Genomic DNA, 25,803 nt, shown 5'->3' with positions numbered 1-25,803 from the left:
TATTCTTAATTCTTTAGCCTCATCAGGATTAGTCCTTGTGAGTGGGCATATTAGAAAAACTTGCCCCCAATTTCCTCACATAAAATGTAAACCAACAAGCATCTCATTAGAAAACATATCAGCAAGAAAAGTAAATCAAAAACTATTATCATAGTGAAAATAGGAATTATGCAATGAGTGATTTGAAATTCATTCAAAAACATGCTAATAAATATTACGAATCAAACATTAACAATACACAAGAACAAATCCTTCATAATCTCAAAGAACTCTAAATTAGGAAATAGATAATACATCTCTAATCCAAGCCCTAAACTAATTACTCATGATTCATATGCACAAATAGCATAACAATACAAGAATAAATCATAAACACCATAATGAAAAGAGAGATAAAGGAAATAGAGCTTATCTATTGAAATGAAAGATAAAGTCATTCAAGTGTAAATCCTTCATTACAAGCTTTAATATATGTTAATGAATCTAAATCTAAGTCTAATCTAACCTAAAAACTGAAGAGAAATGAATAAGAGGTTTTAAACAAAGTGCTTTTAGTACTAAGTAAATATAAATTATTCCTGAAAATTCAAGAATAGTATAATATTAGGGTCTTCCTTCGGAATAACTATTCCCCTTGCAAATGTTGACAGAATAGGCCTATTCCATAAACATGCCGTTAAACTCAAATTACAACTACAAAAGGGCCCCAAAAGTTTTAGTAAACAATCTTGTTGAATCCAACAACAGCATTCTCAAAATGCTTTAGCCATACCAGAGTGCTTTTAGTACTTCATCTTCAGAATGTACCCAGTTGGCCAGTTCCCGCCCCCTGCAATGCAAGACGATCACAGCCACATATCAGATTTACCTTAGTAGTTAGTAAATGAATAAGATTTAGCAGCCTACATATCAACATCAAGTAAAATATCACATTCCACTTCCTTGACAGTTTCTTCTATGTGATCATTGAAAACTTGTTGAATATCCCATTTCTTCAGGTTCTGTTTCCGGAAGTCCTGTTACTGCATAAAACAGTGAGAACTCATCGAGTTTCCCAATCCTTCAGCTTCTTTCCCTTGGGCTTTGCAATAGGTGCGTTTACAGCAGCCATTTTTGCATTATACTTTGCCCGAAGAGTATCATTGTATGTCCACCTGCACCATGCCGCAATTTCATGTTAGATATATTAAAATAATGTTACTAAAAAATATGCTCTGATGAGTCACGATCTAAATGTAAATGGGAACTGTTAAATGGAACAGAATCTCTAAAGATGTATAATGGAGCCGACCGTCGCACGGGACAAAATCTCTTAAAACAACATTTCATTTTAAACTTGTTTAGAGTTTTAAAAGTAAAGAAGACAAAAAAACTTAGACACTGCACACTTTAGAGTATATGCACAAGCAATTACTCAGAAGCCACAAGGAAGGGAGACTTAAAGCAAAAGATAGATTCCCACTTATTTCATGGTTCAGTGAATTTAACCGGATGGAAAATGAAAATGGAAAAGAATGCATTCCTCCAATTGAAGCATGTGTTCCATCTCAACTAAAAGCCTAAGCTAATAGTTGGATTTCACATTAATGGCTATATGCTCAACACACCCCCTCACGTGTAATTGAAGCATGTGCTCCATCTCAATTAAAAGCCTAAGCTAATAGTTGGATTGCACATTAATGGCTATATGCTCAACACCTCCTATGTGGGAACACATTTAGAAGGAAAATTTTGCTTTATTCAAAAAATTTGTAGTTCTGTATTCAAGATCTTTTCATCCTACAACAATATTCTCTAGCTTGTAACCAAGCTCAACATAAACTTTCCCAAGCTACTGAAGCTAGTTGAGGTAAGTTATAGATATGTCAATATTGAGACCTCTGTAATGTTAAATCCATCATGCTACCATGAACCATGGACCCATATTTATGTTCTTTCAGTTACAAGCACCTTAAGGATCTACAGTAAATAGCAGAATTGGTTATTACGATAAGCATCAGGGGGTCAATTGGTTCAAAACAATATACATGGTGGAATTGTGAGCCTGGGGTTGAGTGAGATTAAGATTGGATAAAAGATGGGATTGGAGGGTACTGGACTGTTAATCCCACATTTGGTTCAGACAAATAATGATGTCATTAAAGGAAAGGCCTAAAGATACTATGTTTTGGAGTTGAGCAATAGGAATAATAATACATTGCCCCCACCCCCACCCCCAATCAAATAACAGTTAGTTCTCAATAAATCAATAATAACAAGCATGGCAAAATGCCCAGAAAGCAATCAATAACATCAAAGACATTCATTAATTGAAGAGGAAATACTACAATCAGCAGCATTGATAATCAGTTATCGCAACATGCATAGTCACTTAATCAATTATTTTGGTAGAACGACTACATTTTGACTCTTTAAGAAAAATAGAAAATGAGTTCTATAGTGCTTTTAGCTGCAATTAATGATTTAATGGTCACTGTACAAATTGCAAATGTTACTTTTACAATGTAGTCCAATAACAATTTTATGTATCACTAACAAAATTACATTTTTATGCCAAGCTATAATTATAATTTAAGAATTAATACGGGTGAAAATAACAGAAAACCTTGAAATATAGAAGATATGATTATGTGTTGATCCAAAAATCTACTTGGTCTACTGCATAAATCTTTATAAGTAAACACTAAACAGGCATCTAAAAAACATTAAACATAAAAACAAATAAATAAATAAAAACAAAGAAAAATACTTACGGGTTGTTCCAATCAGTTGTGTCTTCATTGACAAGGTGTGTCCATTTCGTCCTTCCACTACGACCAAAGTGCTTGACCTGCATGACTTTGGGCAATATGGTCTTATCCAACTTATCTTCTCCAGTTGGTGCAGAGAAATCACGACTGTAAATATTATCTGCCTCAGCAGTTCCAGCCCTTTCATCAGCATTTGACTGGAAGAATGCACCCTTGTGGTAGTATTTCTGCATGAACTTCCACTTTTGCTTGGATGCTGAACCAGTTTTGGGGTTTCTCCTCTCCCATTCCTTTCTCTCTTCTTCAGTCATGTTCCTCAACTTCTCTATTTCTTCCTTCTCCTTCAGAATTGCATCTCTATCTTCTCTCTCCCTCTTGATCCTGGCAATTTCTCTGGCCTTCCAAGCTTCATATTCCTCTGCCTCATTCATCTCATCATCAGTATCTACGTCAGCAATATTAGCCTCTGTATCCAAATTCTTCTGAATCTCTTCTTCCTCTCGAATCTTCTCAACTACAAGTTGCTTTGTCTCAACTTTCCTCTCTTCTAATCTCTTCTTCATCAACTCTTCAAGTGCTTGTTCTTCAGCCTCAAGCCTCTCACGCTCAGCTATGGTATCCCTCTCAGACTTGGTGACAAACACAGGCTTCACCATTGCTATCCCAGTGGTCTCTTCTTCTGATTCAGTCTCATATTCTGATTCTTCTTCCTCCTCCTCTTCTGCCTCCTCTTCCTCTTCTGCCGGGAGAGCCTCCTCTTGCTCTCTCTGGAGCAACTTTTCTCTGATTCTCCTCCTCTTCTCGTCAAGGGCATCCTCATCCTCCTCCTCCTCGTCTATCCTTTCCAGTCGTTTGTTTTCCTCTTCGATGGTTGAGACAATTTCAGCTTGACGGATGCGTCTGTGATCAGCCCTCACTTCCTCACGATTATCTATCCTACTCTCTGCCAACCGACGCAACCTGGGATCATCCCTTCTTCCAACATCTGACCCATCCTGGCTAGGAAAGGCCTTTTCCAGGGCAGCTGCTCTGGTTGTCCTAATATCCCCATCTTCTTCAGCTTCATCTGCCCATTCAGGAGCTTTACCAGGCCAATATCTTTTCACTTTTGTCTGCCCAATTTTACCCCTAAGCTTCTCCCTAACTGCAATTACAGTATCACTCACACCTGCTGTAACAGACATCTCTAGCTAATAAGTTTAAAAGGCTCAATTGGTACTTTAACTATTCAAATGCAAATCCAAAACCTGAAAGGAAAAAGAAAAAGGAGATGTATCAAATAATAAGAACAGAGCATGCAAATATAATCAGAGAAAATATAGTAACCAGTGCCAGAAAATTTCCTTTAAAGCATGATCCCATCAGAAGTAATCCATATCCAAAGGTAATAAGGTATACATTGAAGCAGAAGAATTTAATAACTCAAATTAACATAAACTGTGGGGGTGGCAACGGGTAGCTTGGTGGTGGTGCTGGTTGAAGTAGGGATGGCAACGGGACAGTGATGGGAATAGGTCCCATCCCCAAATTCAATCACCATTCCCCGCCCCGTTCCCTAGCGGAGATTGGGAATTACCCCGTCCCCGCTGAAATTTTCTGGGGACAGGGATTCCCTGCCCCATTCTTTGGATGGAGTGCAAAATAATACTATATAATTTAAATTATTTAATTAGTTAGTAAGCTGATATATTTAAATATCGAATCAGCCTAAGATTCACCCAAATATCTCAAATACTGGCACCCTTCCTTCCCAGAATTATCACAATTTTTGTATTCAAAGCAAAAACATATTAATACAGTAAGAACTATGAAGTATCACAATTTTATGCTCCTGTCAAAGTTAATCCATCACACAAAAACAATTCTTTATATTCACGAACTAGGACTACTGGAAATGTATATAACTCAGCCAGTAAAAATCAATTAAAATAAACAAAGCAAATACAGGCAGTGACTACAAACTCAATAAACCTGGTATTCTGGCTGCCGGCGACGGAGGGCGTGTGACACAGAGGCACTGACAGCGCACTCCGCAAAGAAATGGCGCAGCTGTTGGCTGGATTGCGATTTGCTGGGACGGGGAGTGAGAGACGAAGAGAGCCAAGAGAGGTGGTCTAGTTTTTACTTTATACTGTAATTTTTTGTTGGCATAAGGTTATACACAAAAGTAACATGAAAATATAATTAGACCACTGAATTAAAAAAATATATATATATATAATTAGTTCACTGGACACTCCAAAAGCGTGTAATTAGGTTATTGAACACTTCAAATATATGTAATTTTATCAGATAACAGGTTACCATTAATTTTAGCATATTAATGGCTTATGTGGCAGTTGAGTTGGTATTTTTAATCATTTTTAAATAATTTTTAATAAATTTTAATAGCAGCTGAGTTGGTATTTTTAATAATTTTTAAATAAATTTTAATAATAAATTTAAAAAATAGAAAAAATGAAAAAAAAAAAACAAAATAAATTAGACGCCGCCCGTCATTTTATTTTTTTAATTTTTTAAAAAAGTTTATTAAAAATATTAAAAATGCCAACTCAACTGCCACGTAAGCAAGTAACCTGCTAAAATTGATGGTAATCTGCTATCAGGTGAAATTGCATACATTTAGAGTGTTCAGTGGCTTAATTGTACATTTTTTTCGTTCAGTGGCCTAATTGCATTTTCAAGTTACGTTCGGCGGCTAATTTGAACCTTATTCTCTTTCTTTCTTTTTTTCAATGTCTCATTCCGCACTATGAACCAAAATTGATTTTTCATGTCACGTTTTGACCTTTGTCATTTCATGCAATGAACTAAAATCATTTTTTCATGTCACACAAATCACAAAATTTGTTCGTGTTAGGAATATAGCGGAATAATGCGGAAGCGAAGAATCGAAAATTGAGAATTATAGAAATTAAATAATAGGGAAAATATAAATAATGACAAAAGAATTAGGAATAAGGGAAATATATATATTATAACATAAAAGAATAGAAAGAATGAATATAATATATATATATGCTACGTAAGAGGAAAACAAAGGAATGAATATATGAATTGATGTAAGAATTGATGCATTGAATTAGAAAGTTAAGCTAGCTATTTATACATTAGGAAAGAACTAAAGATGTGGCATGCATGCGGAGAAGCACCAAAGTCGGAGAAGACGTGGAGTACATGTACAAGTGACGTGCTGCGTTCCACGGTGAATTATGCTGAGCAAAATATACACCATTAATTATGGAATTGAGCCACATATTCTAACAGTTCGTTTAAATTTTTTCATTTTTTCAGATTTTCCTATATTCCTGATGACATTGCACGAGTAGACGTGGAGCTTATTTTGATCAATTCCTCTTAAATTGGAATTTTTGAAAAGTTTTGAGTTGTTTCTTAATTAATCAAAAATTCAATTCTTAGTTATTCTACCACTCCTTCTCACATCTGCTAAAACATACGTTGCGGATTACTCCCTCATCCGCCTCGCGATCGACCACCGCCTCTACACTATCCCTGACCTCTACCGGCCTCTCTTCCACTCCGGACGCTCTCATCCGTCTCACCGTCGACCACTTCACTACACAAATTACACCACCCTAGCACTCTAATGTGAGCTGCACCACCAATCGCGAACATCTTCTTGAACTTAGCCATAATTTCATTAATTGATGGCCTCTCCCTCAGGAATTTTCCAATTAATGTGGTATGGATTGTCATAGATTACTGAGATATGAATTAGGACTAATGATGAGTGCATTTTAGTGTTTTGAAGGATTTTGAACTAAAGTGAAAGTATTTGGACATGATTAGAAGCACTTTTGGAGAAAGCTTCACAGCAGCTTTACTGTGGTATGGATCAAAATCAACCTACAAACCGAAGTTCCGTTGCAGAGAGGCTCTCGACGCGTCGAGCCTTGCCAAAAAGTCCCATTTTTCACCCTTTAAATGCTCGACGCGTCGAGACCTCCCAGATCTGCAATTTTCCAGCCCGTCTCTGCTCCTATTTAACTTAGTTTTCACTCATTTCTCCATGATTTTGACCTATGTTCGAACCATAATCTTTTTCTTTCACTTCCTTTCATATTTTTAGGTTATATTAGGCTTAAATTTAAGTTCTTTAACATATTTGAAGCTTGTAATCAAGGATTCAACACTTGGATTCCAAGATTTACCATCAATTTATTTAGAGAAGTTTTCTTTCCGTTATCTATTTTCCTTTGCAATGTTTATGCTTTACACTTATGTTGTTGTGTTCTTTATGCTATTAAATCATGTGTAGTTAGTTTATGGACTTGAGTTGGGGTTGTATTATCTATCTTAATGCTTAGTTTGTGATTATTGTATAGTTGGTAGAATCCTAACCTAGGGTTCATGTGTTTATGAGGATGTTGTGTTTATATCTTGTTAATGTTTTATGTACACACATTCATTGGCACATATTTGGAGGATTCATTGCCTCAACAAGAGTTTGGTGATGAATTCGAGCCACTTCTTGCATAAACCCGATTTGCTCCTATGAAAGTAGGGGAAATTGGGGGCTTTAGATGCTTTGAGTGCTTGATGGACTTGGAATTGACACATCACGAGAGTGTGGCAATTCCTTGTTCTAATATTTGTTTATTAATTAGGAGAGTGATTCGTAGACTATAATACCTAAATGCATCCCCACTTGATTCCTTGGTTATTTGTTCTCCCTAGCTAATCCCATAGGTTGTTGACGTATCTAGATGATAATGCTCCTTAGCTTGAGTCCTATTTCTTTATTTCGTGTTTATCTCTTGTTAATATGTGTTCGTGTTGTTATGATTTGCTTAGCTTCTTGTTGGTTTCCTTATGCTAGTGTCTAGTTTCTTATGATTGCATATTGCGTGTCATATCCCCCAATCCCCTGGGGACGACATTTCACACTTGTACACTCACCATTACTCATTTTTGCTACAATCAATTACGCACACCGAAATATGCACAAAATGCGGTGTAGTAGGGGATAAAATATAGCTCAAAAAGTGTCATACGTACCAATTTACTTACGAATCGCCATATCAATATACTTACCGGTAGCTCCGTCCGTAGACATACAAACCTTTGGATCAGTACATTTCCCGATCATAATGGCTAGATAGGTCAACTCCACCGTACCGTCACCTCACCAATTACAACTTCAAATAGCTTAGCTACACGTTCATGACTGATCTAATTTGTCCAATCAATGAATGCTACATCAGTTATTTAAAAAAATACTTGTAAGTATTAAATAAATAACACAATATATTTATGCATGTGATACTGCTAATTCTACGTAAGCGATATATAACAACACGAGACCAATCAAAGCAAGTAAATATCTTTATTGATCACGGTAAAGGCCCTAAGTACAATCTACTTGGTTGCTCTGAGTACCGACTGACTGCGGTCGGGATTCTCTAACAACAACCTATCGATCGTCCAAAAGTCCCTTCCACTGTAGCTACTGTGGGTATTTATAGCCGCTATGCCGGGGACAAGATTCCAGCCGTTCGGCATGTCCTCCACGTAGCCACCACGTGTCATCCTCCCGGGTGCCCTGCCTGTCGATGTAAAGAGCCGCCACGTGTCCTTCGTCAGCTCTTTCGCCAAAGGGCTACCGCTCGGTGGTCGACACCGTCGCTCGGGCAACTCCCGGTCGGTATACGACCGGGTTCTTCTCGAGGATCCCGACCTGTTGCCTGCAAAGACAAGGAAAAAGAGACAAAGGCTCCTTGGTCGTGGTGAAGCTATGTCGGTCGGGATATTCCCTACCAAGAGCCCCCCAGCCCGGGCCTTTTTGATCGTCCGGGAAAAAATGGGCCGGGATGAAGAAACCCAACCGCCGGCCGCTAAACCGACCGGCCAGCTGTCATTCCCTTCTTCGCCACGTGTCGGCCACTGCCGGCCTCGGCGACTGCAACCGTTGCCTCGGAATCAGCGCTGGTCGTGTCGCGCAAGTGGACAACTTTCCCGCCTAAATGCCCTCCTATAAATAGGCCCTTGAGGCCCTCATTTGAACTTTCCTCAATCTTCTGAAGCAATCGGTACCCTCAGAGAGTCCCGAGCAGCAGATCGGCAATCCGACCAAGCAAAGCAAAAACTCAAATCCACTTCCAAGTTTCTTCACTCGGTAAGCTTCTAGCCCTTCTCCTTTCTTTACACTTCCATGTTAGGTAGAGCTGCTAGGTCAACTAACTGTCCCGGACACTTTAAGTCCTTCACTAACCCCGACCGACCTTTAGGTAGATTGAAATGACGGACTCTGACAGTCAAAACGCATCGATCGCGGATTACGACGAGGAGGTCGAGCACCTCAGCGACGAGGAGGTGGACATCATGTCCTACTCCCCCGAAGCTACCAGCCGACCGGGGCCAGCTCCCGAGCAGGCCGCCGCACAAGACACGTCGTCCAGCTCATCCGGGTCATTGAGCTCTAGCTCAAGCGGATCGGGGAGCTCCGACGAGGAGGAAGAAGAAGGAACCACGTCGGGGAGACAAGGATCCCCGACCGAAGGCGTTAGGGAAACGCCCACCCGGGTGGTTGGGGACCACCCGAGTCCTGCTCCCGAGCCGGCCGAAGAGGACACGGCCGGGCCAGCCGCCCCAGCCGCAGCGGAGTTCGAACTCTTGAACAGCGAGAATGTCGAACAACAAATGAGTCAGCTAACCAAGGGCGAGGCGGCTAGGATTGCCGAAAGGCTCGTGGGTCGGGTAGAATTTGACACGAGCCGGCAGTTAGGGAATGTCATCGATCGGCATCGGGGCAAATGGATTGGGATGCACTACGACTCCCTGATGGCCCCGATCGCCATTCCCTTCACCCCCCTCCTGAATGCCTTCTTGGCCTACTACCGGGTCGTCCCGGCCCAGATCTGCCCTAATGCGCACCGGATCATCGCCTGCTTTCCGCAGATATGCGCTCGACATGAAGCCGCCTGCACGATGGAGCTGTTCAACTTCATCTACCAGGTCAAAGTTCTCCCGGGCAACTATGGAGGCGGGTTCCTGATGTTGCAATCCCGGGCCGATATGTGCGCAATCAAAGGCCTGCCCGGGAACAACAGGGGGTGGAAGAATAGGATCTTCTCCCTCAAATACGACCCCTGGATCCTCCCGGTTGATCGCGCTTGGAGCACCCACTTTCGGAAACAAGTGGTGCCGGTCGAGACGCAAGCGCTGAGGGAAACGGTCAGTCGGATTTCGAGCGAGCTGCACGAATACACAATCTTCCGGACGGCTGAAAGTCTCGAGGCGGCTGAACTCCCGCCCCCCACATACGAGCTACAGGAGAAGTATCTGCCCGTGCCGATGGGCGTGACGGTCGCCAAACCCTCGAGGCGAACGAAGAAAGGTTTAACTCGAGCTAACCCTCCCGACTTATCTTTATGCCTCGATCACACTAACGATCTCTTTGTTTTGCAGCTATGGCAGACTTCGGTGATGAAGAGGCCCCCCTTCCCCCGCCCGCCAAGATCTCCCTTGGCGGCAAGAAGAAGGCCAAGGCGAAGCCGGCCAGGGAGAAGGAGATCCCCGTGGCCCGACCATTAAGCGCCTCGACCGTGACGACGGGCGAGGGCTTCATCGTCGAGCCCTCCGACGTCCTGATCACCCGGGTGGAAGTCGCCCGGGGAAAGGAGAAGGTGCCCGACCAGGGCGTGAAGGAAGTGGGCGGCATGAAACGCCGCCGTGAGCAACGAAGCCCGAGCCCTTCGGTCGGGCGAGAAAGGGACGCCTCGTCCATCTTGGCCCGAATTGGCAATGCGGGGCGGGCCAAGGAAGATCTGGGGAAGATGACCCCGACCCAGGTAGCCGAGAGGATCGGCTATGACCTGGCCGAGGTAAGCCTTCTTTAACTATCCATCTTTCACCTTTTATGCAAGTGCCTTCAACCGGGCTAACCCGTCTGTTTTCGCCTTTGCAGATCTCCCGAGCGGCCCAACTTCTTCAGGGCCGGGCTATGCTGGCCGAGGAGGCCGACCACCACAAGAAGACGGCTGCCCGTCGCCTTCTGGAGGTTAAAGAGCTCCAAGCCGAGCTCGAGAAGGTCCAGAAGGCCTTGAAGAAGAGCGAAGAAGACCGGGCCCTTGCGGAGAAGGTCGCCCAGCGGGCCATCGGCGAAAACAAGGAGCTGAAGACCCGCCTGGAGAGCCCGGAGGAGCTGGCCCATTCGGCCTTCAAGGACGACCAGATCGGCTCGGCCTTCCTTACAGCTGCTCGGAGGACCAAGGTCGGGGAGGACCTGATTCTCTCCTTTGGTCGGTGGGCCTTTAAGGCTGGCCAAAGGAAGATGCTAGAAAAGGCCCAAAAACGGTTGGGGGAGGCCCTCGAAGGCGACGACCTCCAGCTCGTACTATTTGCCCTTCCTCCCGACCTAGCTGATCCCGGCCCCTCTCCCTTTGCTCCGAAGGAAAGAACGGCTGAGCCCGGTGGAACCTCAGCGGCCGCCCCGAGCGGAAAGGATACGGCTGCCGGAGCTCGGGAAACGAAGAAATAGACTAGGCTTCTTTTCTTCTTCTTCTTTTTTGTAAGGACCATTGATCGGGAGCCCGGTCCCGATTTGTACCGGGCACTCCATTATATCAATGAAACTTCTTCTTTTTTTTTTTTTTGTTGAACTCCTACTGCTCGTTCTTTATTTTCGAATTTTTATCATTAATCGCGTAAACGCCGACCCTTACTGCTCGACCTCGTGGCCTTTTGGCCCGGCCTTGCACTGCTCGATCCATTCGACATCCAACCTTAGGGCTTTATAGCCCGGTCGTGCGTCCGAGATTTAGACATCCAACTGGCCAACCTGATCAGGCTTATCCGATCTTCAGGCCTTGTCAAAATGCTCGAAAATAGATTCGTCCTAATATCGACCTATCCGACCGAGTTTACCCGGTCTCCAGGTCTTGACGAATTTTCGAAAAACAAGCCCCACGGCCAGGATATACCGAGCGATATGGGCCTCTCAGCACTTCATATATCCCAGCCCCCACACTATTGTGCCTTCGAGGCACGAGTGGGTGCGATAGTGGACAGAAGTTGGACGAATCGGGGAATTATGCTGTGAGCTCCTGGCTTCCCCGATCAATGGCGTGACTTGAATGTCCGCCGATGTGGAGCGCATCTGACCGGTCAATAGATTCGCCCGGTCGGTGTAGCTTGAAGATAAATTAATCTACACGCACTGAAGGTATAGAAAATAACCGATCGGGCCGCCGTATGCAAACGGTCGAACAATCACCGATCGTATATACATTAATCCTTCCCGCTCGCAGGCGGTTCAGTAAATATTTACAAACTTAGAAATTCAATTACAGGCGACGACCGGGACCTACACGCAGGTCAAGCCCCCTCTTCGTCCAAAGATTACAAAAAAAAAAGGCCTAATGCCTAAACATAACGAGGTGCTCGGAATTCCAAGTCCCCTCGATTACCCGACCAGTTGTCGTCTCCAGTCGGTATGTTCCCGGCCGTATGATCGCACTGATGATATACGGCCCCTCCCAGTTCTGAGCTAGCTTTCCGCCCTCTAGAGGTTGACTGGCCCCCCTTCGTCGTAGAACGTAGTCTCCGACCTGAAAATAACGAGGGTTGACCCGAACATCTTTAGAACTCTTGACGCGCTTCTGATACTCGGCTATGCGCCGAGCGGCTAGCTCTCTTTTTTCTTCGACCCCATCGAGATCTACCGCCATGGCATGTTCATTTTCCTCGTCATTGTAGGTTCTCTCTCGATCGGTCGGGATCCAAGCCTCGATCGGGAGTCGGGCTTCTGCTCCATAAACCAAGGCGAAAGGGGTCTCCAAAGTAGCTTCCCTCGGGGTCGTCCGATAAGTCCATAAGACATATGGCAACTCATCGGCCCAACTACGACCAGCCGAGTGTAACTTCTTTTTCAGACCTTCCAAAATCGTCCGGTTTGCGTTCTCCACTTGACCGTTTCCCTGAGGGTAAGCCACCGACGACCGGACGTGAGTCGTCCCGATCGTGGCCAAGAAGTTCTGGAAATATTGGCTCACGAATTGGCGGCCGTTGTCGCTGATGAGATGCACGGGCACACCAAAGCGGGAAACCACATTGCGCCAAAGGAAGCGAGCACATTGCTGAGAGGTAATCGTGGCTAAGGGCTCGGCTTCTATCCACTTGGAGAAGTAATCAATGGCGACGATCACGAACTTTCTCCGACCAGAGAGCTGAGGGAAGGGGCCCAAGATGTCTACTCCCCACCTAGCGAAAGGAATTGCGGTCGTGACCGGCTGATAAAAGGTTGCCGGTCGTCCAGGCATCCGGGCGTACAGTTGGCACGTCTCACATTCCCGAGCTAACTTTTCACAGTCCAGCTGGAGGGACGGCCAATAGTACCCGATCAGCATGATACGACGGGCCAGGGATCGGCCTCCTTGATGTGAAGAGCAAATTCCCGAGTGCAATTCCTTCATGACTAACTCAGCCTCAAATGCGGTCAAGCAACGCATGAGGGGGCCTCCATACGATCGCCTATATAGACGACCGTCCAAGATTTGGAACCTTGGGGCTCTTAGCTTGGCCTTCCGAGCACGCTGCGGGTCGTCTGGGAGGCGATCGTGCTCGAGGTACTCCTTCAGATCGGTGATCCAATTGTCATCTACCGGTTGGATGGGATTGACCGGTAGACGGTGAATACTGTGTCTTGGGATCACCAAGATCCGAGCTATCTTCGACATGTGTTCCGGGGCGTCTTGAGCTAATTTGGATAAGATATCTGCATCGGCGTTATCCAATCGGGGTATGTGTCGGACGGTATACCCCCGGAACTGAGCAAGCTTCTCCATGGCAAGATCTCGGTAAAGCTGCAGACGTTCTCCATTGATCTCATAATCCCCGAGAACTTGCCCGACCACGAGCGCGGAGTCCGTCTGAGCTCGGATGTATTCAGCCCCCAAATCCCGAGCGCACTGCAAGCCATTAACGAATGCTTCGTACTCGGCTTCGTTGTTGGTCGGGTGGAACTGGTACATAAGAGCAAAATAGACCTTGAATCCTTCCGGGCTCGTGACCACCACTCCTCCTCCTGCCCCTTTTTTGCTACTTGACCCATCTGTAGCCAGCGACCACCACTCAGCCTCGGGATCCGCAACCTCAGGAGGCCGGGTATCCCGGGCGGTGCACTCAACCAAGAAGTCCGCAAGAGCCTGACCTTTAATAGCCGGTCTTGGTCGGTATTCGATCGCGTACTGGGTCAACATTAACGCCCATTTGACTAGGCGGCCTGATGATGAAGCAGTTCGGAGGACTGGCCCGATCGGCTGATCGGTCAACACGCGAATTGCTCGACCTTGAAAGTAGGGAGCCAACTTCTTCGCGGCAATGTATAAGGCATAGACGACCTTCTCTAGCCGGGAGTACCGGAGCTCGGGACCATGTAGCGCGTGGCTTACATAGTACACCAGTCGCTGGACCCCTTCCGGATCGGTTCGGCACAACACTGCGCTTACTGCGCGATCGGACACGGCGAGGTACACGTCTAGCTCTTCTCCGAACTCGGGCTTTGAGAGCACGATTGGTGACATGAGATACTCCTTCAGCTCGTCAAAAGCCGCTCGGCATTCTTCGTCCCAGACGAATCCATTAACCTTCCGCAATACCTTAAAGAAAGGTAAAGCGCGCTCGGCTAGCTTGGAGAGGAACCGGCTGAGGGCTGCCAACCGACCGGTCAATTGCTGGACTTCCCGAACGGTGGAAGGTGGCTGCATGTCCAGAATCGCTTTTACTTTGGCCGGGTTAGGCTCGATTCCTCTCTTGGTCATCATATAGCCGAGGAACTTGCCGGTCTGAACCGCGAATGTGCACTTGGTCAGGTTCAGTTGCAACTGGTACTTCCTCATGATCTGGAAGCACTCCCGAAGGTTCCGAGTGTGATCGGATCGGTCCCGACTCTTGACCAGCATGTCGTCGATGTAAGCTTTCATCGTTCGGCCCAGTAGATCGGCAAAGAGCATGTTGACCATCCTTTGGTAGGTCGCTCCTGCATTTCGGAGGCCGAACGGCATCACTCGGTAACAATACAGCCCATCCGGTGTCACGAAGGCTGTCTTGCTCTCGTCTTCATGGTGCATCATAATCTGATGGTATCCCTTAAAGGCATCCATGAAGCTCATTAACTCGGCCCCGGCCGTCTCGTCGACCATCTGATGAATGCTCGGTAGAGGATACGGGTCGAGCGGACATGCTTTGTTGAGGTCCGTGAAGTCGATGCACATCCTCCATGCTGGGGGCTTAGGAACAAGAATGATATTTGCCACCCACTCAGGATAGACCACCGGACGGATGTGCTCGATCGCCGCCATCTCTTTGACTTCTTCCCTTACAAACTCGCGGCGATCGGAAGAGAGGTGTCGTGTTTTCTGCACGACCGGCTTAGCTGCGGGATCGACGGCCAATTTGTGACAAATGACCGACCGATCGATCCCGGACATATCTTCAGGCCCCCATGCAAAGATATCGGCATACTCCCGGAGCACGGCCAGAACTTCCGCTCGAATCTCGGGGGTGAGGGCTCGTCCGATCTTTATCTTCCTGTCCGGGCGGTCCTCGGACAGGGGAACTTCTTCAATTTCTTCGGAAGGTTCAGGCTGCTCCTTCCGTTCCTTAGCCTCCTCTTTGGCTATGGTGTTCACCCGGGAAGATGGACCGGAGTCACGTCTATTGACCGCTCGGGTGTAACACTTCCGGGCGGACTGGACATCGCCACGGACCACGCCGACCCCGTTGGGGGTGGGGAATTTCATGCACAGGTGGGGCATAGAAATTATCCCACCGATCTTCATAATGGCGGGTCGGCCCAAGATAATGTTGTGGACGCAATGGAGGTTGACCACAACAAATTCCAGCTCCGTTTGGATCGACTTTGGAGGCGTGCCGATCTCGACCGGGAGCGTTACTTTTCCCTCGGGGTAGATAAGAGCCCCGGTAAACCCTGACAGTGGTACACCGACCGGAGTCAGCTCCTTCCTGTCGAGGCCAAGCTTTTCAAACACGTCCAAGTATAGGACGTTCACACTGCTGCCCGTGTCAACCATAACCCTCTGGACGTCTTTCCCCTTAACGTCAATCGTGACCACGAGCGCCTCCATTCCGTGATCGCTGCTGGTAGGTTGGTCCTCAAGGGTGAAGGTTATGGGTTCCATCTTCTGCCTCTTCCCAGTTCCGCGGGAATCTACTATTGCGACCGGGCAATTAGCCCGCGGTCGGGAAGCATCTTCCAGCCCACCGAAAATGACGTGGATGGTTGGCTTTCCGGACGACGGGCGGCTACCGGACGGAGGGTCGGGGTCCCGTCGGTCATCATGACGATCATCCCTTCTGTCTTGCCCAGATCGATCAGAGCGGTGATGGGAACGTCTATGATCCCTCCGATCGGTGTTCCTTTTGTTTTCCTCTCTCTTCCCCACACACTTGTCCAATTTTCCCTTGTTAAGCAGATCTTCCAAAAATTGGCGCAAGTGGGTACACTCCTCCGTGTCATGCCCAGCACATCGATGGTAAGCACAGTGCTTACTCTTGTCAGGGCCGTCTCGATCGGGATGGGGGAGCTTGATGAGATTGCAGGACTGGGCGTATTGCATGGCCTCCGCTGCGGACCGGTTCAAGGCCGTAAATTCTCCAGGCCTGGTGCGGGATCGGGGGTTGTCATCTCCCGACCTATGTTCCGCCCGCCCGGCCGGTTTACGGGACGAAGAGCCGACCTCCTGCAAACGCTTGACGGCATTCGCCTCGCCGGCGTTGGCATAGTCTGTGACCCTCCGAAGGGCCTCCTCGTAAGTGGTCGGGGGGTGTAGGATGAAGTCCTGATACAAATGTCCCGCCCGGAGAGATATGTGAAGCATGTGGGTGGCGGTCGCATCGTCCATAGGCTCGACCTCCCCGACCGCCGCTTTCCATTTGATGAGGAAATCGGTCAAGCTCTCCCCTTCCAGCTGCTTGGCCTTCTCGAGATACATGTAGGACTTCCTCACCACTTTGGAAGTGATGAACTTCCTCACAAATTTGATCGCCAGGGTCTCAAATTTGTCGATCGACCCCGGTGGCAGGGTACGGAACCACTCTGCTGCCCGACCGGTGAGGGTCGAGTAAAAGGCTCTGCACATCACGGCGTCCAAAACGCCCTTCAGCATCATGTTGCTGAAAAAATCATTCACGTGGGCCTCAGGATCTGCCCGTCCGTCATAACTCTTCTCTCCAGAGACCTTTAAGTCGAGCGGGTAAGGCTGGGCCATTACCGCTGCTGTGAAAGGCGTCTGGTGCAAGGTTGATTGGTTGACCGGGGGCGTTCCAGGGTACGCACTCCTGAGCTGCGCTACTTCCGCCTGAAGGTTATAGAGTAATCCTCGGGTTTCGTTGAGCTCGGCGGCTTGAGCGGCTTGGGCTGTATCCCGAGCGCGTCGCCGTCGGTGAGATCTCGACCCGCTATACCCAGATGAAGCCTCGTGGCTAGCTTCCTGCATTTGTACGTCTTCTTGCCCGCGGTTCGGGTCCTGGGGTCCCAAACGCTGGCGCATCTCTGGTCGAAGACGATCAAAAGCTACCGCTCGGGCAACTTCTTCAGGGTCCTCCGCTTGAACGGCCTGAGCTGGTGCCTCCATCGCATCAGCACCCCCGACCCCAACCGCGAATGAGCCGAGCGTCGAGCCCGGGACACGGACTGACGCTGCGGCTCTACTTGGGCGGCCGGTTGTACTGGAGGGGCGGCGGCTGGAGCTGCATAAGCTGGCGTATACGGTGGATAACCGACCGGGGAAGTGTAGCACATTGGTTGGCCTGGCCAGTACCCATACGGTGGAGGTGGGACCGGGTACGGATACTGGGCGGGATACATCATCGGCTGCTGTTGGTATGGCAGACCGGGTGTTGGGTATCCTGGTTGTATGTAATTCACCGGCTGCTGGGCGGCCGGGTATGTATTTGACGGATGCGGTGGCGAGAGGTTGAGGTTGAGGTCCATCGTCTGACCCTGCTGTTGGGTAGCATAGTGGTCGGAGGAGCTCGCCGCATCCGCCTGGTCGTCAGCAAAGTTGTTGTGTGCCCACGGATACATGTCGATATGGTGATCGGGTGCTCGTCAAGACGTTGGTTTCTTGCACGGTTCCCCACAGACGGCGCCAAAATGATACTGCTAATTCTACGTAAGCGATATATAACAACACGAGACCAATCAAAGCAAGTAAATATCTTTATTGATCACGGTAAAGGCCCTAAGTACAATCTACTTGGTTGCTCTGAGTACCGACTGACTGCGGTCGGGATTCTCTAACAACAACCTATCGATCGTCCAAAAGTCCCTTCCACTGTAGCTACTGTGGATATTTATAGCCGCTATGCCGGGGACAAGATTCCAGCCGTTCGGCATGTCCTCCACGTAGCCACCACGTGTCATCCTCCCGGGTGCCCTGCCTGTCGATGTAAAGAGCCGCCACGTGTCCTTCGTCAACTCTTTCGCCAAAGGGCTACCGCTCGGTGGTCGACACCGTCGCTCGGGCAACTCCCGGTCGGTATACGACCGGGTTCTTCTCGAGGATCCCGACCTGTTGCCTGCAAAGACAAGGAAAAAGAGACAAAGGCTCCTTGGTCGTGGTGAAGCTATGTCGGTCGGGATATTCCCTACCAGCATGCATTTATACATCATTTTATATCAGCTAACAACCCATTACCAAACACCACTGCACTAATTAACTAAAAGACGAGTAAAAGTAAATAGATAAACACTTTTTTACCATCAGATAATATTATCACTAGTCAAAGCTGGAGATCTACCTTGTTTCTTTCTCTACTACAAGATTAGATTTCTCATAGATTCTATTTAGTAACATTAGGCTATATTCAGATCTAACACCAATTTCTCCGCCGATCTTTTTCCGTTGCAATATCCATGTAATGAGGCGGTCGATAAAGGTAAAGAAGCGGGTATAGCCAATGATGCAAAAGATGCAGACACAAATACAAACACAGACGCCAACCGATTTGAGGGTGGTTGAAGGTACTAAAACAGTGTAGAGCCCACTGACGAACGCCACTACGACGGCCGCCCCGCACACATTATGCATAAGCACCGAGTAGTGATAATATATCAGCATAGAAATGGGTATCTGTCTCCACCACCCTAATGCGCTTGCTTGCAGCAATAGTATGTATCCACATAGTGCAGCAAAAGCGCATACAAATGCAACCGTATCCGCAATAACAAAAGCCCAAAAACCTGCTTTTCTTCTTAGAACTGCCATCCCTGATCCTGGACCGTCATCATCGTAGCCACCTGGCACTGTAAAAGCAGCTGCAAAGGTTACGGTTGCTATCAAAGCCGCCACTATTATTTCTGATTTAGCTGACTTCGTCATACCACCAATAATTGCATTAGCAGCTTTCTTTTGTTGCTGGTTCACTACACCACGGCTGCCATTTTTAATAACACTACACATACTTTCCTCCTCCCATGGAGTGGCGAGAAGTTTACTAAACCCCAACCTGAATAATAGCTCTGCTCTGGGATGCAAATAGAACCCTAGCCCATACCACCGCTCATAATAATTATTAGTAGCAGCAGCATAGTGTAGAGGTGTGTTGCCGTCATCATCTTTCTCGTCAATGAGGTGATCCAAATTGGGATGATGATGGTGATGGTTTTGGAGGATATAATCGGTGACATCTTTTCTGTCATTGGCAACGGCTTCATGGAGGACGTTTCGGCCTTTGCTATCTACCATCTCCCAGGCGTCCGGGCACTGCTTCAATATGGCTTCCATTGCTTTAATGCCACCAGCACCACCTCCACTTGCAGCAATGTGAAATGCTGTTGTCCACCCACCACCGTCTTTGCAAGGTGCTGGGAGGTATGCAAGGGAACTCTTTACCCCAACAATCTCACCCACAATTATTCCCTCATCATCACTAAATTTTGCAGCATAATGTAGCGGTGTCCAACCATATATATCACCCACCTCACCTAAACCACTCTCCTTTGCTAACAATGCTTTCACGCAATCTGCAGATCAAAGTTATATTTTTTTTTAGTACTGCTAATTCTGTTACAATTAAAGCAAAAATTACTGTTGATATATGATATACCTGTTGATTTAGAAATTACTGCTGCGTGAAGAGCCGTGCGGCCAAGAGGTCCCCCATAAGCAGGCTTCCTGCTACTGTTCAACATATCTGACAAACAATCATGAAAGCTGAGCATGGCTGCTAGGTAAAGCGGCGTCTCTCCCATCTTGTTGCCGGGGAATTCAAATTCATCGTCCTCTTTTGCCAACTGTTTGACCACAACACGATGGCCTCCCCGCACAGCCATGTGCAAAGCGGTGTCGCCATCACTGTTACTCATTCTCAGCCTCCCCCTCACTCCAATCCCTGATTCAAGCTCTGGCCGTTTTTTGGCATAGCAGATGAGCGCAGAGACTACATGGGTGTGGCCTTCTTTAGCAGCAATGTGAAGGGCGGTTTCGTTTTTCTTGTTCTGGGCACACAACAACAACAAGGCATCATCACATACTTCCAAAATCTTGTGCACCAGATGGGTGTGACCATAGCGGGCTGCAATGTGCAAAACAGTGTTTCCCTTTGGGGTCACATTGCTCTTAAACTCAGATGCCTTTTGCTGAACAATAACCCAATCTTCAGTGTTTCCTTTCACTGCCGCTTTATACATACCTGGATCCATTTAATCCAATACTTAATTCAATTGGTAGTACGTGCTGCTCAGCTCTCAAGAAAACATATAAAATAATAAGCACCGTACCAAATTAAACAAATGGACTTCAATTCTCTGATCTTATATATACAAAAGTCTGCAAACATACACTCTAAAATATACTTGCCTGCATTTACAAGGTCAAGGGAAGCATATATGCAGGGAAAAGAAAAGAAAGGAATATACTTTTGAAGCAAAGATGGACAAAATTAAAGGACATCAAAGAAAATCCATAAATGATTAATCCCAAATTACCAATCTCTAAAGCTACCCAAGTTTGTTGAAAAGTTGAATAATTTCTTCATATTTTCTTACAATCCACCAGTGTTCATTGTACCCAGAGAAGAGGAGGAAACTGATGATGCCAATGATACATATGCAGACGCCAATGCATACTCCCACTGCAACAGCAGATGAATGTACTGTTAAAACTGCAAACATCCCCGTTATGAATGCAAGTATCAGTGCTGTCAAGGATAAATCAAGCAAAAGAATCGAGTAGGAAACAAGCTTGTGTACAACTTTTGGTCTCCCAAAACTCGAAATTTCTTCAACCAACGTGATGTATCCAATCAGTGAAGATACGGAGCACACAAAGCCAATAGCATTAGTAACAACAAATGCTTTGAAAGCTGATTTTCTTAATAGAATTGGCATCCCTTGCCTCTCACCCTGATTGTCATTGTATCCTCCTGGCACTGTCATCCCGGCTGCAAAGGTCACTGTGACTATTAGAGCCACCACTACAATGTGTGCCTTAGCCATCTTCCCCGCACTACTAACAGACCTTTCCTTAGGATCTCTCATTTCCATTTCCATCCTGGTTTCGTCGTTCCTCTTTGTTTTCATTGTTAGGTCACCACGCTTGCCAACTGAACCAGATCCCAGCTGAGATGCAATGTCCAATGGAGTCAAGTGTTGTTTGTTAAAAACCATGCCGCCACTTAACCTAGGATGTTGGATCAGTTCTGGCGGCACACAGATGTTGGAAGCAGCCAGCAGATGTAGAGGAGTGTTGCCATCCTCGTCTTTCTCATCAACAAGGTGATCCCTTTTTGGAGAATTTAAGATAAAGTTGATCATGTCTGTGCTATTGTTCAAAATTGCTTCATGAAGGGCATTTCGACCTTTGCTATCAACCATCTCCCAACAGAGTGGGCAACACTGTAATATTTGTTTGAACAATACCACAGAGTTTTCACTTACTGCTATATGAACTGCAGTTGTCCACTCACCTTCTTTGCCTCCTGCTGGGATGTATGCTGCACTGCTTTTTACTTGCAGAATCTCATAAAGAGCTTTCTCATTATGTAGCCTTACAGCGTAGTGCAATGGCGTCCAACCCCAATCGTCACCCACCTCACACAAAGATGCTTCTTTTTCCAACAATAACTTTGTGGAATCTAATATATATATATATATATAACAAACAATTATCAGATTAATTTCATGATTAATTAACACAAAGTATGCAACAAATTAAAAGGCTCTACCTTTTGGGCTCCCCCTATGAATTATTGCTGCATGAAGCGCAGTTCGGCCAAGAGGTCCATCGAAAACAGGTCTATGGGAATTGTTCAAGATTTCGACCAAACACTCATGAAATTGCAGCTCTGCGGCTAGGTAAAGTGGGGTTTCCCCTGCCACATTGGCACCAAACTCAAATTCCGGATCCTCTTTCACCAGCAATTTAACAACTTCCAAATGCCCTTTCCTCACCGCCTTGTGCAAAGCTGTGTCTTTATCGCCATCCATCATCCTCACCATATCTCTTGCTCCTATCCCAGATTCGAGTTCTGGGCGCGCTTTGGCACAGTTGATGAGCGTAGAGACGACGCCACTGTGGCCTTCCCTTGCAGCAATGTGAAGCGCAGTTTCATTTTCCTTGTTGGGAACACATAACAAAGAACTGTGCTTTTCCAGAATCTTTTGCACGAAATGCAAGTGACCATATAGAGCCGCGATATGAAGGACAGTGTTACCCTTTGGCGTCACCTGGCGGCCGCCATGTTGTTCCATCTTGTACCAAAGAGATTCATCTACATCATCTTCGTTTCCTTCCACCACTGCTTCGTATAAAGCTGAATCCATTAGAAGATAATCAATGGGTGAAGCAGCTGCAGGATCCATTTGATAGAGAAAAAAAAAAAAAAGATTATTTGGTACTGGATGGTAATATAATTTGCAGCGAAGCTCGCATGCTTTGTATAATCGCCATTCCATGTCTGTATCCATCGTGTTCGTGGAAGCAGACTGCACCCAGTTTCAGTCAACGAAAAACGCTGAATTGGATATTGATATAATGATATCCTATTGGAAATAGCTTCCCACTTGGAGTTAAAACTTACTCCGTATATTATTGGAGAAAAATATAATATAATATAAACTGCATGCAAAACTTGGGTTGACCACGGGATCAAGACTTTCCAAAAATAAAGATGTTAGAAATTATTCGTACTATTTATTGTTATAGTTTCTTTTATTATTTTATTATTCTATTCTTCTCAGGAGTGGTATCATTAGCCACCCATCAAACCTATTTAAATTTTAACCAAAGATGAGAAATTTCATTTTTGGGTTTAATGTTGGGGAGAAAACACCATTTTTGTGTTTGATTCTTACTTCAATGTCAAATTGTCAAGAGTGAACTCACACTCAGTAGTTATAAATATTACAATATTTATCATTAGTAACAATGTCCTAAAGAGTATCACAATTTAATATATAAATATTACAAGTAACAATTTATTTATTTCAAATTGATCTATCCTATATTCAACCTCTGATCTCTTTCACATAAGTCTGACTCAAAAAGCAAAGATTATTTGTCCCATATGAGGAGAGGAATTGGAAAATCAAACTTTTTCATGTTTACAGTTTACTTCTACCTGGATAACTCAAGACCAAATATGTTGGGATTCATGCAGAAGTTTGGGACCTTATCTACTTCATATAATTTATTTTGCAGATTGCTTCAAGGATGTTGTACACACCCATTAGTTTTTATATAATATCTGCCATTTGTGCACCACATAAGTTCAAACATAGCTCTTTCTCTTCTTTCAAGTTTTTATTTATGCCACAACTCCACAAGTAGTAAACTCATGGTTCATCAAGAACACCAATCAGAGGCAAAAACTAAATATCCAGTTTAGAAGATTCATCGTTACAGCTCAGGATACTGATCGAACTAGATACTAGCTTGATAGTAATCAAATTCACATGTTGCGTTAATGTTTTTGGAAAATACTCTAAAATTTGAACTTACTACTCGATATTAGCTTTATTATGTGCAAAATACAATCTTGAGCAAAGGGCAATCACCAGATGTAGCAACAAGCAGTGGGAGAGTATGAGTTTCCATACTTGTGGTCCAATGGTTTTGATGAACTGTGCTGAGTCCGGTGACTGTTGGAAGTTTGAACCAAGATGCAGCTCAAATCAGAGATGTTCCCTATACCAGCAGTACTTTCCATATCTTTCTCATATACACGAACAGAGACCAAACTGCGAGCCATGCTGAAATATATAGCAAAGCTACACCAGAGCCCACTAGAGCTCCAGCATCAACGAGACTGGTAAAAGAGAAAAGGGGCAGAATGGATAATTAGATAGGAACTCCTCTTCCAAAAAAAAAAAAGAAAGAAAAAAAAGATAGGAACTCTTTCAGACAATCGGGCTAATGTAGCAGTCAATAGACCAGTTTACCTGCTGTCTCTGTTTGCGAGTAGAATGGTTAAGGCTGCCATCTGTGTAGCTGTTTTCCACTTCCCCAAGTTATTCACAGCAACAGCCTGGAGAATTTAATTGGATTCATGCTTCATCAGCAGACTATCATAGAATGCTGGAAAGGACTATTTTGTAACGGACAATGGACTATCATTCGTGTATATATCATTCCTCATACTGTCATAAGAAAATTAGAAATACTTTAATGCTTATCACCTTTCCAACATCACAAAGTAATCAGACTAGATAGTAGATATCAACTAGACTAGTTCTATTCTGAGCTTTTCGATTGTTTGAGACTTCTTTGTTACCAGTTAGATTATTGGTGATATATAAGGGTTTTGAGAGGGAAATTTTAGGGGAAATGGATGAAAAGGGCAAGGCTGACCTATGGAGAGCCAGACAAATAGGAGAAGCGAAGCGCCACGCATATCTTCTTGATGGCAGTTTGGCGGAGGTGTTGTTATGCCGGTCCATCGGCTAATGCTGGTGTGGGGGTGGCAACGGATAACTTGGTGGTGGTGCTGGTTGAAGCGGCTGGCCTAGGTCGCTAAAAGTAGGGATGGCAACGGGACAGGGATGGGAATAGGTCCCCATCCCCAAATTCAATCACCATTCCCCGCCCCATTCCCTAGCGGAGATTGGGAATTACCCCGTCCCCACTGAAATTTTCTGGGGACAGGGATTCCCTGCCCCATTCTTTGGATGGAGTGCAAAATAATACTATATAATTTAAATTATTTAATTAGTTAGTAAGCTGATATATTTAAATATCGAATCAGCCTAAGATTCACCCAAATATCTCAAATACTGGCACCCTTCCTTCTCAGAATTATCACAATTTTTGTATTCAAAGCAAAAACATATTAATACAGTATGAACTATGAAGTATCACAATTTTATGCTCCTGTCAAAGTTAATCCATCACACAAAAACAATTCATTATATTCACGAAACTAGGACTACTGGAATGTATATCAGTCAGCCAGTAAAATTGAAGGAATAGAGAGAGAGAGGAGGGGGGGGGGGGGGTAAACAAGTGGGTGGGGGACTGGAATTCTGGAAATCAATGAAAAGAAACAAAGCAAATACAGGCAGTGACTACAAACTCAATAAACCTGGTATTCTGGCTGCCGGCGATGGAGGGCGTGTGACACGGAGGCACTGACAGCGCACTCCGCAAAGAAATGGCGCAGCTGTTGGCTGGATTGCGATTTGCTGGGACGGGGAGTGAGAGACGAAGAGAGCCAAAACTGAGTTTTCATGTCACATCCGGACTTTGTCATTTCAAACCATGAACTAAAAGGGATTTTTCATGCCACATACTGACTTTTCATATATGTTGTTTCAATGTACAAATCATAAAACTTTGTTCGTCTAAATTTTTTATTTTTTACAGATTTTCCTATATTCTTGATGACATTGCGCGAGTATTATCTGATGTAGAGCTTATTTTTATCAATTCTTCATAAATTGAAATTTTTGAAAAGTTTTGAGTTGTTTCTTAATTAATCAAAAATTAAATTTTTAATTATTTTACTACTCCTCACCTCTGCTAAAACCCTCGCAGTCGACCACCGCCTCTACACCATCCTTGACCTCTAACGG

At 45.3% G+C, this 25,803-nt stretch overlaps 4 protein-coding genes across 7 annotated transcripts; all 4 read right to left on the bottom strand.

Annotated features, from left to right (window-relative positions):
* Positions 1-393: 393 nt before the first annotated feature.
* On the bottom strand, positions 394-24,470 carry LOC109182889 (microfibrillar-associated protein 1-like). 4 transcript variants are annotated; one of them, XM_019333135.1, is made up of 3 exons: positions 24,397-24,470; positions 2,754-3,997; positions 394-1,154 (listed from the first exon to the last, which is right to left on the bottom strand). In XM_019333135.1, the coding sequence occupies exons 2-3, from the start codon at positions 3,932-3,934 to the stop codon at positions 1,043-1,045; spliced, it is 1,293 nt and encodes a 430-aa protein (XP_019188680.1). In that variant the 5' UTR covers positions 3,935-3,997; positions 24,397-24,470; the 3' UTR covers positions 394-1,042. The 4 variants fall into 4 exon arrangements, with proteins under 4 accessions (XP_019188680.1, XP_019188689.1, XP_019188672.1 ...); XM_019333144.1 differs by having other exon boundaries at positions 24,412-24,456; XM_019333127.1 differs by lacking the exon at positions 24,397-24,470 and adding an exon at positions 4,722-4,887.
* LOC109182881 (ankyrin repeat-containing protein NPR4-like) lies at positions 18,427-20,705 on the bottom strand. The gene is made up of 2 exons (XM_019333117.1): positions 19,842-20,705; positions 18,427-19,758 (listed from the first exon to the last, which is right to left on the bottom strand). Exons 1-2 carry the CDS (start codon positions 20,434-20,436, stop codon positions 18,530-18,532), a joined length of 1,824 nt encoding a protein of 607 aa, XP_019188662.1. The 5' UTR covers positions 20,437-20,705; the 3' UTR covers positions 18,427-18,529.
* LOC109182870 (protein ACCELERATED CELL DEATH 6-like) lies at positions 20,345-22,759 on the bottom strand. The gene is made up of 3 exons (XM_019333105.1): positions 21,960-22,759; positions 20,722-21,869; positions 20,345-20,426 (listed from the first exon to the last, which is right to left on the bottom strand). The coding sequence occupies exons 1-2, from the start codon at positions 22,699-22,701 to the stop codon at positions 20,734-20,736; spliced, it is 1,878 nt and encodes a 625-aa protein (XP_019188650.1). The 5' UTR covers positions 22,702-22,759; the 3' UTR covers positions 20,345-20,426; positions 20,722-20,733.
* LOC109182909 (cardiolipin synthase (CMP-forming), mitochondrial-like) lies at positions 23,502-25,508 on the bottom strand. Its single transcript, XM_019333165.1, has 3 exons — positions 25,314-25,508; positions 24,175-24,260; positions 23,502-24,041 (listed from the first exon to the last, which is right to left on the bottom strand). The coding sequence occupies exons 1-3, from the start codon at positions 25,479-25,481 to the stop codon at positions 23,921-23,923; spliced, it is 375 nt and encodes a 124-aa protein (XP_019188710.1). The 5' UTR covers positions 25,482-25,508; the 3' UTR covers positions 23,502-23,920.
* Between the last annotated feature and the right edge of the window lie 295 nt (positions 25,509-25,803).

This window comes from Ipomoea nil, unplaced genomic scaffold, assembly GCF_001879475.1.
Source record: "Ipomoea nil cultivar Tokyo-kokei standard unplaced genomic scaffold, Asagao_1.1 scaffold0188, whole genome shotgun sequence".
Lineage (NCBI taxonomy): Eukaryota > Viridiplantae > Streptophyta > Magnoliopsida > Solanales > Convolvulaceae > Ipomoea > Ipomoea nil.
The sequence above is the reverse complement of the archived record's forward strand: the minus strand, read 5'-3'. Positions and strand labels throughout refer to the sequence as shown.

What these genes read in the sequence shown, in the direction of transcription:
- LOC109182881 (XM_019333117.1), bottom strand. Translation starts at nt 20,436, where the DNA reads ATGGATCCAGGTATGTATAAAGCGGCAGTGAAAGGAAACACTGAAGAT. An exon ending in AGTAATTTCTAAATCAACAG is followed by an intron (nt 19,759 to 19,841) that starts GTATATCATATA and finishes TTTGATCTGCAG; the next exon opens with ATTGCGTGAAAGCATTGTTA.
- LOC109182889 (XM_019333135.1), bottom strand. Translation starts at nt 3,934, where the DNA reads ATGTCTGTTACAGCAGGTGTGAGTGATACTGTAATTGCAGTTAGGGAG. An exon ending in ACAACTGATTGGAACAACCC is followed by an intron (nt 1,155 to 2,753) that starts GTAAGTATTTTT and finishes GGCATGGTGCAG; the next exon opens with GTGGACATACAATGATACTC.
- LOC109182909 (XM_019333165.1), bottom strand. Translation starts at nt 25,481, where the DNA reads ATGACAAAGTCCGGATGTGACATGAAAACTCAGTTTTGGCTCTCTTCG. An exon ending in GCCGGCAGCCAGAATACCAG is followed by an intron (nt 24,261 to 25,313) that starts GTTTATTGAGTT and finishes TAAATTCTCCAG; the next exon opens with GCTGTTGCTGTGAATAACTT. An exon ending in CTCGCAAACAGAGACAGCAG is followed by an intron (nt 24,042 to 24,174) that starts GTAAACTGGTCT and finishes CTCTTTTACCAG; the next exon opens with TCTCGTTGATGCTGGAGCTC.
- LOC109182870 (XM_019333105.1), bottom strand. Translation starts at nt 22,701, where the DNA reads ATGGATACAGACATGGAATGGCGATTATACAAAGCATGCGAGCTTCGC. An exon ending in TCATAGGGGGAGCCCAAAAG is followed by an intron (nt 21,870 to 21,959) that starts GTAGAGCCTTTT and finishes TATATATATTAG; the next exon opens with ATTCCACAAAGTTATTGTTG.